This window comes from Phalangium opilio, unplaced genomic scaffold, assembly GCF_054372755.1.
Source record: "Phalangium opilio isolate 3A_F unplaced genomic scaffold, DU_Popi_V2 ptg000523l_1, whole genome shotgun sequence".
NCBI lineage: Eukaryota > Metazoa > Arthropoda > Arachnida > Opiliones > Phalangiidae > Phalangium > Phalangium opilio.
In genome coordinates, this window is record NW_028324241.1 from 1,191,127 (window position 1) to 1,203,911 (window position 12,785).

General features: G+C 39.0%; 1 protein-coding gene and 2 non-coding genes across 3 annotated transcripts; 2 read left to right on the top strand and 1 right to left on the bottom strand.

Annotated features, from left to right (window-relative positions):
- Window positions 1-8,046: 8,046 nt before the first annotated feature.
- On the bottom strand, window positions 8,047-9,465 carry LOC149588995 (uncharacterized). The gene is made up of 3 exons (XM_089861865.1): window positions 9,014-9,465; window positions 8,778-8,940; window positions 8,047-8,713 (listed from the first exon to the last, which is right to left on the bottom strand). Exons 1-3 carry the CDS (start codon window positions 9,168-9,170, stop codon window positions 8,143-8,145), a joined length of 891 nt encoding a protein of 296 aa, XP_089717991.1. The 5' UTR covers window positions 9,171-9,465; the 3' UTR covers window positions 8,047-8,142.
- A 2,179-nt stretch (window positions 9,466-11,644) lies between these two features.
- TRNAV-CAC (transfer RNA valine (anticodon CAC)) lies at window positions 11,645-11,717 on the top strand. Its single transcript has one exon. It is a non-coding gene; the product is annotated as a tRNA-Val (tRNA).
- Window positions 11,718-11,782: 65 nt separating this feature from the next.
- Window positions 11,783-11,855, top strand: TRNAV-CAC (transfer RNA valine (anticodon CAC)). Its single transcript has one exon. It is a non-coding gene; the product is annotated as a tRNA-Val (tRNA).
- Window positions 11,856-12,785: the final 930 nt, after the last annotated feature.

The window sequence follows — 12,785 nt, forward strand, 5'->3', positions numbered from 1 at the left end:
TATCATCTAAATTCATGAAAAGGCGCGAAATTCCAAAATTCAGGTAGTTCGGCGAAAACTAAACTATACACTATAAATTAAACTAACACAATTGCGCTACACTACAACCTTAATTTTAGCTTTACTGAGCAAATTTAAGGTAAAATTCACCCTCAACGTCCATTTCCTGGCAAAAGAAAATATATACTGATGTTATTTTTAGAATGGTCTTAGTATATTACAATCATTGGGTGTTTTACAGAATTCTTTCTCTTTCAAACGCTTCTGGCCAAAAGTTCATGTTAGAAATTTATAAGATGCGATAGTATGCGAAGGAATAAGTTGTAAACGAAAACTTCTGTAGGTGTATTAATTGAACGTTAAGTACGTAATCATTTTAGCACTGTTAAAGGTAACTCGATCATCGAGGGATAATCACTAACACTTTCTGTTATTCTATTAAGGGTTATAATACTTGTGAGTAATCAGTTTAGCATTGTTAAAGCTAAAACCTCGTTTTTAGAATGGCCTTACGGGTAATCATATTAGCAATGTTAAGGGTAGCGCATCGAGGGGCTACTCACTCAATCTTTCTCTTTGCGTCGCACTATTACAATTATAACATAAATAAATTTATTGAAATACTAGTCGTTACCCGCTCGCGTGTAATAAAAACTTCCATCAAAAGGATATAAAGAATGGGTAGATTTTTCTGATGACTAATATTTTTGAAGCACCGTAGGAGCGAAGGCACTCGGCGTTGCCCGTCAGCCCGTGGGAACATTTTTTCTTACTTTTCACGCGGACATTATTCTATGAAGAAGGGTTTTTAAGTTTTTAGCCGCCATTTAAAACGATGGCAACAAATCGAACCCAAAAGACTGTTGTGTTTAATAAACCGCCATATAAAAAGTACTTAATTTATCCTTTATTAAAAGTGACTACTCATGTTAAGTGCGTTATAACAACTGACGTTCTCCCGTCAAGCTCACACCTCGCTCCATAACCCCTAGCGGGAGAACATACAAACAGAACTATTAATTCCCCTAGCGGGAGATATTTATAACATGACATCTTTCCCTTTATATATATAAATAAAATCCATTATAAAATCCATTAAAAAAACCAACAGTATTGTTTTAGTTAAATCAATTTGTATCATTATTAAATTCATCAAAACTGATTGTCCCTAGATTAGTTCGCTTAGGATTTCTTTTTGCTTGATAATATACATCAGAGTCAGTCTTGATAGCGGATGGGTGGTTTATTCGTTCTTCCACAGCGTGTCACCGGAAAGGCTGCTGGTCTATTTATAGGAGGGATTGATGAATTCGGAAAGGCTGCTGGTCTATTTATGGGAAGAATTGATGAATTATCAGGAAATCCAGGTCTTTTTTCTTGCATCAATGGGATCTTTGGAGTCGAGTTAGTTGGTAGTCGTTTCGGTTTCAGGTTTGGTAAGGCTAAGTGCTGCGGTCGATCACCAATACGTAATTGTACTGGTGGTGTCATAGCGGAATTTGTTGGAAGTAAGGAGATCGGGGGTTGCTGTAGTGGTAGCGGAACTGGAAATGGAGGAGGTATTGGTGTTGTAATTGACTGTATGGGCGAAATCAGGTTTTGGATTTGTTGAGGGGAAGTCAGGTTTTGGATATGTCGAGGGGAAGTCAGGTTTTGATTTTGTTGAGGGGAAGTCAGGTTTTGGTTTTGTTGAGGGGAAGTCCGGTTTTGGTTTTGTTGAGGGGAAGTCCGGTTTTGAGGGTTTTGTGGTTGTTGTTCTGTTTTCTTGCCAATCTTAGTAACGGCCCTTCTACTAGAGGATTGGCTACTTGTGTTGTGGCTACTAGTTTGCGTTGGTTGATTATTCTGACTATAACTTTGCTTTGGATACTGAGGATGCATTGGTGAATACGACTGATCGAAAGTTGATACTGGTTTTAAATGCGTCCTAGTACAGCGAAAGAGTTGATAAAGTGGAGTTTGGATGTTATAGGAATGTGGTTCCTCCGCGACAGACACAATGGTAGCTGGTAGCCAGTTCCGGTGGCCTGCTAAATACAACACTTGGTCTCCTGGTTTAAGAGAAGGTAGTATAGAAGTTCGTCCCTCGTTGGCTTTATTTACCATCGCTTCTTGAAGTTCTGTTAGTGTGTTATGATCTTTTTTAGTAGGGAATTTCGGAGTTAAAGTATCTGTGTTAGTTGTGTAGGGTGTTCTTATCCGACGGCCCATACACATCTCAGCCGGAGATGGTAAAGGTCCTTCAGGTGTGGAACGATATTCGATTAATACATATGGTAAGTCCTTGCCTTCAGATTGGGCTTTAATCAATGAATTTTTTATAGTCTGTACTGTCCGTTCCGTAAGCCCATTAGATTGTGGATAATATGGAGACGACGTAGTATGTTTAACACCCCATTGTTTCAAAAAATCGTGAAAGCTAGCCGAATTAAAAGGGGGACCATTATCGGATATTAGATTTTGGGGGGCTCCATGTCTGGCGAATTGAGAGTTAAGAAAATCTATAATGGTCTGTGTAGTCATATTATTTAGTTCAGCTGCCTCGACAAATTTAGAATAATAGTCTACTAATATTATGTAATTTTTGATTTAATATGAAATATGTCAGTCCCGAGGGTCGCCCAAGGAAGTTTTGGAACCGGGTATGGCGTCATTGGCATGGTTTGATTGTTTGCACTCCTATTAGCACAAATGGGACAGGCTTTAATATATTGAGTGATGTGTTCGATCATATTCGGCCAAAAAAATGCAGTTTAGCCTTTGCTATACATGAATGTATGCCTTGGTGGGAGCCATGTATAGTTTGAAGAGCTTCCCGTTGTAATGTTTTAGGAACTATTAACTTAGAACCCTTGTACAGGAGATCATCCAATAGATGAATTTCGTCTTGGTGTGGCCAGTATACCGATAAGTTTTTGCTTAATTGCTTCAGAGTACGTGGCCAACCTGCCGTTACGAGATCCCTCAGTTGTTTGAGCTCTTGATCTTGAGCTGTGGCGTCTCTGTATTGTTGTTGTTTTGAAGGAAGTAGTGCAGACATCGCATATGCAGCTGCATATGGTCCTTCTAGTGAGTTGGTATTGATCAAGGTATGAGGTTGGGGAGCTCGGGATAACATATCGGCAATGTGTAATTTCGATCCTGGAACATAGATTAGGTTAATATGGTATCGAAAAAGGCGCATTGTTAGTCTTTGGAGACTGGGTGATAAAAGATATATTGGTTTCTTTATAATTCCCAAAAGTGGGTCATGATCAGTTTCGATAGTTATTTTAGTACCGGCTATATAATAGTTAAAATGTTCACGTGCGAAAACGATGACCAATAGCTCTTTTTCAATTTGTGCATACCGACATTGGGTTGCGGTTAGAGAAGTAGAAGCGTATTCTACCGGTTGTCCATTTTGAAGTAGCACGGCGCCAATACCGGTTTGGCTCGCATCCACCGAAAGAGTTATTGGTAGATTAGGGTCAAAATAGGTTAAAACTGGGGCTGAAGAAGCCAAACTCTTAAGGGAATCATAATGTTTCTGATGGTCTTCCTCCCATTGAAATATCGCGTCTTTCTTAAGTAACGCGCGCAGGGGAGCAGTGTCAGTTATTACATTTGGAAGGAATCTCGTTATATAATTTATCATGCCTAAAATCGTTGAAGCGCGGTTTTATCTATAGGCGGTGGAAGTGAGCAAATTGCGTCTACTTTAGTCGGATCAATTTCTACACCTTGAGCCGTTACGATATGTCCCAAATATTTAGCGCGAGGAACTGCCAGAAACATTTTATTTCGCCCGAAACAAAGTCCGGAGTCTAAAGCACGCTGTAGAACGCGATATAAAGTATTTTTATGCGAGGAAATATCTACATCAGCGATTAGAAAGTCATCTGTAGATATATGAACTTGCGGGAACTCATCGATTGGGTATAAACGTCTTAAAGTTTGTTGGCAAACTTCCGAACCAGTAACCAACCCGTTAGGGTACCGAAGGTATCTATAACGTCCATAGGGTGTCGCGAATGTACATAACCGCGAACTAGCTTCCGTTAATTCAATGTGCCAAAAAGCACTTTTTACGTCTAAAACAGTAAAAACTGTTTTACCTTGTAGTGACGCAAAAATTTCTTGGGTGGTAGGTACTGGGAAGGGTTGACGCTTTATCGAGATATTTAATTTTCGCGGATCCATACAGATACGGACTGAAAGTGGAGCATCCGGTAGCGCATGAGGTGGTGGTGGCTTAGGTGTTACAACCATAGGATGTACCCATTCTGAAGTACCAGTAACTGGGGTGATAATACCAAGCTGAAGCATGCGATCCAATTCTAGTCTAACGGGTTCGCGAAACGCGTGCGGAATTTGGTGTGCCGCGCTAATGGAGGGTATCGGATGGGTTTTCAAGTCTATATGGTGTCGCCCCGGTAATTTACCAATTTTGTCGAAAACACCGTGAAACTGCGCGACGATTTCTTCCGGTGTTTGTGGTATCTGTTTAGTTGTAGGAACTGATGTGATTGTAGATAATTCTTTCGTTTGAAGGGGTGGTAGTGGGTGACATTGATGTTGGATTATTGCCAGTTGAACGGAAGCTGTGGCTCCTAAGATAGGGATACGTTTCTCAGTTGTTACATAAAAAGGGAATGTGCCTTTGGCTGCGTAAGATGAACAGACAACGTCAATAACCCCTGCGATCGGGACTGGATGGCGGGAATAAGCCATTACTTTATACTTGGGAGCTTGCAATTCTGGACGTGAGGGTAGGTTTAGATACATCGTTAACGGGATAATATTGACTTGGCTACCCGTATCTATTTTGAACTGAACCTTTGTATCAAAAAGGTACAGTTGATCAAAAATTTCATCTTCGCTATATTGGTGTGTTATTGTCTCTTGTGTGGAGGGGGGTCTGTTTGTAACTGGTCTAATTCTTGATAAAGCATTATAGTGTACGAAGCAAGTGTGTCCGAGACTTCGTATTGGTCTTGTTCTTGATAATCATAATTGTGTTGGAAATGTGTCACCTCTGATTGAAGTTCTATAGCATTAGTTGAGCGGCAAACTGTGGCCCAATGACCCTTACGCCCACATTTTAAACAAATTGACATACGGGCAGGACATAAACCTGAGTTGTGGGTTGAGTGACCACAGTTTAGGCATTTATTAGGGCGCTGAATTGATAGCGAACGATGTTGTTGTGATTGCATAGGACGCGATTGGGTTTGTTGATGCTGTAGTGTGCGATTGGAATGGTATGGTTCGTTGGTCCTTGAGTTATACTTATTTGTATTAAACTGTGGATGCGAAGCTGAACCGGGATATCGTGATTGTCTAAAATTGGGTCTTTTACGGTTTAAAGCATCAATAGTGATGGCATTATGGTCAGTCTTTGCAGGCCCGTTAGCCATAGCACCTGCATGGAGCGTAGAAATCTCTTCTGCCTGGCAGAGTTGGATCGCTTTTTCTAATGTTAAATCTGGGATTGCTAATAGAGTTTTACGCGTCACGTCATTACGAATACCACAGACTATTTGGGTTGCAATTAGAGAATCCGTCAACGTGAGAAATTCACACACTCGGGCCTTGGTTTTAAGGTCGGTAAGGAAATGGTCAAAAGTTAGTTGTAATTGTTTCGTTTGAAAAAATGAGTACCGTTGATAGGTTAGATTCTTATACGGTTGATAAAAAGTGTCAAAAGCCGTGAGAATAACCTGAAGGGTACGAGCATCGCCGACTTCATTGATTGGGAGAGTTTTGTATATGCGCCGCCCCGCTGGGCCTAAAATATGCAGGAATGTTGCGCGTTGCGTAGGTATAGTTTCAGTACTTAACTTGGCTGCTTCGGCGTAAATTTCAAATCCTTCCTTATAGTCAGCCCATGTTGAAGCAGGATCGGCTCCCGGAACGAACTCTGAAGGGCTTTTAAATGACGTCATGTCCAAGGCCCGAACGAACGAAGTTGTAAAAAAAACTGTTTTAATCTAGACCGCCGTTGGGTTGATTTAAAAACGTAAAGTTCGAGACACCTCTATCACCATGTTGTGTTTAATAAACCGCCATATAAAAAGTACTTAATTTATCCTTTATTAAAAGTGACTACTCATGTTAAGTGCGTTATAACAACTGACGTTCTCCCGTCAAGCTCACACCTCGCTCCAGAACCCCTAGCGGGAGAACATACAAACAGAACTATTAATTCCCCTAGCGGGAGATATTTATAACATGACAAAGACCATTCAGCCCATCTATAGGTTAAAGGAAACCAATGTACTAAATATTTTTGAAATCGGTTGAAACGCGCAGACTTTGTTGCATGGAGAAAAGTTTTTACATTTCTGGGCGCCATTTTTTAAGATGGCGGCGGATTGGAAAAATATTTCTTAGTACGCGCCTACTACTTACGAGTAAAGGCTTGTCCAGACTATATGATTTTCTTCGCTTTGCTCGTTACGTAACGCTCGCGCGCGTGGTACGCCTTTGGCGAACATCGTTCACACATCAAAACGTTGCTTTGCTCCTTCGCTTATTACGCAGCATATCAACCAATAGAGAGCTCCGGGTCATTTTCGTCAATATCCGGTAATTCCGCTGTCTGCAAAAGAAAATGGCTCGTGTTTGCAGTACTTTACGAAGGCGCTTACAAATAAATAATTTAGCAATATTCTCGCTGTTATTACTTAATCACCGAAAACGATTGAAAAGGAAAAGAAGGATTTGGGTCAGGGAAGTATTCTTGGAGAGAGAAAACGTCGGAGATTATCATAACTTAATTCCCAAACTTAGACTTTATTATGAACTTTATGCGGACCCTCTCTATGTTCAATATTGCCGACTGGTTCCAGCACAATTTGATTATTTGTTGAGTTTGCTAAAGGTACATCTCACAAAACAAGAAACGCATTTACGAAAAAGTATATCAGCTGAAGAAAGGCTGTACTTAACCTTAAGGTAAAATAACTACTTAAATGAAATAGGCATTATTTAATCCGCTAATTTACACATTTGGAATTGTAGATATTTAGCGACTGGTGATAATTATCGATCTCTCTCTTTGGCGTTTCGTATGGGAAAGTCAACTGTCGCCGAAATCATTCCAGAAACTTGCAGGGTCATATGGGATGTCCTCCAGCCAACATATTTACCACCAATGACGAAAGAATCAATGCTAAACACAGCCCTAGATTTTTTTAAAAAGTGGAACTTTCCCAATTGTGTTGGTGCCATTGATGGCAAACACGTGCAATTAGTAGCTCCTCGTAATGCCGGATCACAATACTTTAACTATAAAGGGCACCACAGTATTGTTTTAATGGCTTCATGTGATGCAAATTATAAATTCAATTACGTTGATATTGGAAATTTTGGACGGATAAGTGATGGTGGAGTATTTGCTGCTTGTGATTTGGGAAAAGCTATTCTAGACGACGAGTTTTTCCCGAGCCCAAGGAAAGTGGAGAAAGATGGCCTTGATCTTCCTTTCTGTTTTGTGGGGGATGAAGCTTTCCCACTCCAAACCCATTTAATGCGACCCTATCCTGGAAGATATCTCCCTGATGATGAGGATATATTCAATTATAGGCTATCTCGGGCAAGACGCTGCATTGAGAATGCGTTTGGTATTTCAAGTGTTCGGTTTAGGGTTTTAAGAAACTCAATTGGCCTAGATCCTGAAAATTGTTGCGAAATAGTTAAAGCTATTGTCTGCTTGCATAATTTTTTAATGCAGAACGACAACGAATTAAGTGTGAAAACCTACTGTCCGCATAAATTCTCAGATTACATCGATGAAAACGGAAAACTGCAAGAAGGAGATTGGAGGAAAGACCTAGTCAATGATAGTTTAACCAAGCTTTCACGTCAGGGAACTAGAGGACACAAACAAATAAATAGAGTAATTAGAGATTATCTTAAAACCTATTTTAACGGAACTGGGAAAGTCTCCTGGCAAAGTCGGCTCAGAGATTAATCTGGATAAAGTTATTGTTATGTCTAAACTGAAACTAAAAAGTACTAATAGTTTAATTCATTAAATGCTTGTGTAATTAAACATTCCAGTATGTTTGTAATATTGTTTATTTTGACAACAAACGACGAATAGGTTTATGAACAAGGGTTTATTGGTATCCATTAAAAGTAAAACATACTAATTATTCAATCATTTAAATCTCTAGCCCTCTTTTCTTCTTCTTGCTCAGTAATTAAATCATCAAGTAATTTTAAAATGCCTTGTTTCGCTTTTCTTTGATACTTGGGCTCTAAAGATTTTAAGTCATCTTCCAAGCTCAAAAGGAATAATTCTTCTGATGACTTAACTTTGTTCTCACAATCATTGCTCAAAATCTTTGTGTTTTCTTTCCATATTTTGAGTAAAGTTTGTTCGTATGGGTCACTTTTGCTTATTCTTGGCTTTTTGCGGGAATGAACCGCAGTGTCATTTAAATTGTTATTACTATTCTTGGATGCAGGTTTTTCTTCATTGATGTTTTCATTTGCGAAGACAGAGGTACTTGAGCTTGTTGAAGGTCTCGATAGGTTGTCTGACACACTGGTTTTCCTAGATACACTTTCTAATTCTTCCTCGTTCTCCGATTCTCGAATTTGATTAATAACAAAATCTCCCACGTTGGTTTCTATCACCAATTCGGGTTCGACTTCAGTCGACTTGCCATTTTCACATATTTGTACACTATTCTTTTTTGGATTAGTCATGCTACTTGTTGTTCTAAAACAAAAATAGAGTTCCTTTAAATCAAACGGCAAATGTAGAAACAATCAGTTTTACATACTTTCTGGGTTTGATGGTATCCTTCAGAAATTCCATTAACTCAAACAGTTCCCATTTGTCCCTTGTTGATATTCCACTTCCACTTAACTGTGAAGCGGTTATAGACTTTTTCTCTCTAACATATTTATCTCTAAGCTGCTTCCATTTTGCCTTCAATTCCTCAACTAAAAAGACGAAAATAATACTTAGATTATAGTTCAAACAACAAATTTGTATCTAAGCCTTGGTCATACTTACTAGGATATTTCATCCTTTCCGAAATTCTAATCCATGCAGCGTCTTTGTTTCTAGTATTTTTGTAGATCTGCAGTTTAGTATCCCACAGCTCGGGAAAACTTCTCACTTCATTAATTATTTCTTCCTCGTTGATTGCTAAATTATCACGGCAACTCATTTTCTCGCCCGGAATTTTCCAAAAGTTCTACGATTTTTTAGAAGAGAGATCGCAGACCGGAAGCCGGATATAGTGAGGTGCGCGAAAACTGCGCGGAAGCTCTTCAAATGGTCGCGCGGGCGCGATCTGTGCGAAAATCTTTGACACGCCAAAGATTTTTGCTTCGTTCGCAGAGATCTACGCTTTCAGCTTAGAGGCGTATTTTTGATGTGTGAACGATATTCGCCAAAGGCGTACCACGCGCGCGAGCGTTACGTAACGAGCAAAGCGAAGAAAATCATATAGTCTGGACAAGCCTTAACGTTCCTGCAAATTTTCAGCCTTCTGGGGCAGGCGGTTTTGGGCTGGGCGTTGATTATCAGTCAGTCAGGACTTTGATTTATATAGATATAGATATGGATTGCGGGTAATCATTTTAGCAGAGTTAAAAGTAGCCCATCGAGGGGCTATTCACATAAATTTTATGTACGCCTGTTAAGTACAATTGAGGGCAAGATTGCGCCAAGCAACGCTGTGAGAAAGCCACCTGATTGCTGCAAAGAGAACTTTTTTTGCTTTTCTGCGACAAGGTACTCGATCCGAGTTGTCTAATAATTTTTTCGTACTTTGCTAAGCGTTTTTTACGGTCTTTACTCAAAAAAATGCCCCCGCCCTTTAAATTCTTGCAAATTGTCTGAATACTCTTTAATTGAGGCGCGCTACTATTGTTCAAGAGTGTTCGCCGTTTTTTTCAGCTAGTTTGACGCAAACTCTGTAAATAAGGGACAAATTTGGCAAATTTTGCCGAGGGACGCGCTACTACGAGGCGAGAGCGTTTTCCTGATCGACGTTTAATATAATAAACTCCTATATTTGCGTCGAGGTTTAGAAAAATTATGTCAAACTGAAAATCTTCCCCATTAAAGACAAAATCCCGACTAGATTGCGTCACTCTATAGATTGTGCGCATAATTCGCTTACTGGTGAATTTGTCAATTTTTATAAATTTAATATTAACGAGGGTCGTCAATCCGGGGGAGCTTAAAACAAATCGAACTCGATTATACCCGGGGTTCTCGGTTACTAATTTGCGTATAACTTCGTCGAGAATTTTTCGAAAAATTCGAAAAAATCTCTTGTCGGAATGTCTTCCAGATTTTTGAAAGCATTACGCAAATCGATTTGATTACAGTGCCACTTGCGACTCGTTTTGTCTATTTGCCGCTCAATTGTGTAGTACCGGTTTACCTGCGCGTGTTCCTCCTCCCTTTCGATACCCTCCGAGTCGCTGCCGCTGCTGCTGTTGCTCCTGCTCATTTTTTAAATCTCTATCAGAAAATAAAACAATTAGAAAAAATCTTGGTTTTTAGATTTATTGTTAAATAGATACGTACTTTGCTGGGCGGCTGCTGCGTGGCCTCAGCGTCACCCTTTACGTCTTCCACCAAACGGTGGAATGCGTTCAGCAGCTTAACGCCGTCCCGGCTTTTAGCGTCAATGACTCGCTTGAGTCGTTTATGGGAACACTCCCAGAGCTTGTCAGCCTGGGCGTCCTTAATGTCTTTGAATTTGTAGACGCTAACGTCTATAAAATAATCTCCCTTTCGCGCCGGTACTTTTGTTTCAAAGTACTGGCCTTCGCTCCTCAGCCGGTACGACCCCTCGATCCCGTGGATTCCGACGACGTGCTTTTGCAGGACTTCCTGCACAAATGACTCGTCGTCTGACTCGATCAATATCTCCGGGGCAGCCGGTTTTAGAAAACGGTCTAAGGAATGACGACCGCTACTCGGTCCTGGTCGAGCACCGGGAGACGTTGGCGGTGAATCGATAAGTGACTGGGAGAGGGACTGTGATTCCTGATACTTGTTCATTGTTGATAGTTCGATTGTGAAAATCCAATGCCGATGCTCGAGCTTTTATACCAAAATCTCAAGCCCATTTTTTTTAGAATACAGGCCCAGACATGGTTTTTTATAATACAACCTTATTCTACTCTTATTAAGAGTTTAAAAAAATATAATTATGTCTGATACGCTATTTTTTAATTTAACCTAAAATACATTTTTTATTGTGGAAATGATACTAAAGATTATAGAAGACATTAATATACCTATCTATATAAAAAATAACCTCTATAGTTCGATATTAATATACATTTATTCTACAGGGCCGGTAGGCCCTTGTAGATATGACTTGATACCGTTTTGTAACGCTAAAGTAATATTCACCCGCTTTTGCTAATTTCCTATGGAGATTAACATGGGTTTTTCGTGATTTTTCCCCACCGATAACTTTAAAACTACAGCAAAGATACTTTTCGGAATTATCTTAAATTAACAATTAAGTATTCAGGGTGTGCTATCAGCCAGTTTGATCAAAACAATTAAGTCTAAGTATGTTAATTTTACTTAACTACAGAAGTACGGCTTTGACCATCGTGATTGGACATAATAATTAGCTAGATATCTCTTGGAAAACTCAAGTGTCACTACGTATCTGTAGTGTGGTGGTTATCACGTCCGCTTCACACGCGGAAGGTCCCAGGTTCGAGCCCTGGTAGATACATGTATTGACGATCGTGATTGGACATAAGAATTAGCTAGATCTCTTGGAAAACTTAGTGCTACCACGTATCTATGGTGCAGTGGTTATCACGTCCGCTTCACACGCGGAAGGTCCCAGGTTCAAGCCCTGGTAGATACATGTTTTAACCATCGTGATTGGACATAATAATTAGTTAGATCTCTTGGAAAACTTAGACTTACCACGTGTCTGTGGTGTAGTGGTTATAATAAATATTTAACAATTATTTCACTTCACTTGGTTTAATAATGTGACATAGGTAGCATACTTAATCCCTACTTTTAAAACCCTTAAACTAAGTAATATTAGAAGTTCAATAGATTGTCAAAAAATGATGTTAAAAGCCACTGTAAATGGTGCTTAAATGCCTAATATTTCCTTAATAATTCCAAAAAATATTAGTTAATGGCGTGAATTGATCGTAGAAATGGGGTTGGGGTTAAAGTACACCCTAAATGATGTCTTTTTTGGCACTGGAAAAAACAGCATATATGGTGTTTGAATGCATCATTATATTTTAGAGTGCAAATGTATGACGGTAAAGCAAACATAATTATTCAAAATTTATTTACATTAAGACTGAAGTGACAGATATTATATAAAAACGTCTTGGTTTGGACCAAGGCCGAAAAAACAAACGATATGAGTGAGGTTTATCAATTGACTGAAGTTCAGATATTGAAACTTTTTTCTAGTTATTTTTATATACTCAATCCTTGATCAATATTTAATTCAATCAACTGATTTTACTGTTAATCGATCTAGTCCCTCTAAATTATTGAAAAAATTACATATCTACGCTTTTTCAAGAACAATTAATTTCATGATAAAATGTTTTCGGAAAATGTAATTGTTCTTGAAAAAGCGTGGATATGTAATTTTTTCAATTAATTTAGAGGGACTAGATCGATTAACAGTAAAATCAGTTGATTGAATTAAATATTGATTAAGTATTGAGTGGATAAAAATAACTAGAAAATTTTTGGACGTTTTTATATAACTGCTATTGTCTTGGAAATCTGTTGAGTTTCATGAGAATAGAATGTAAGA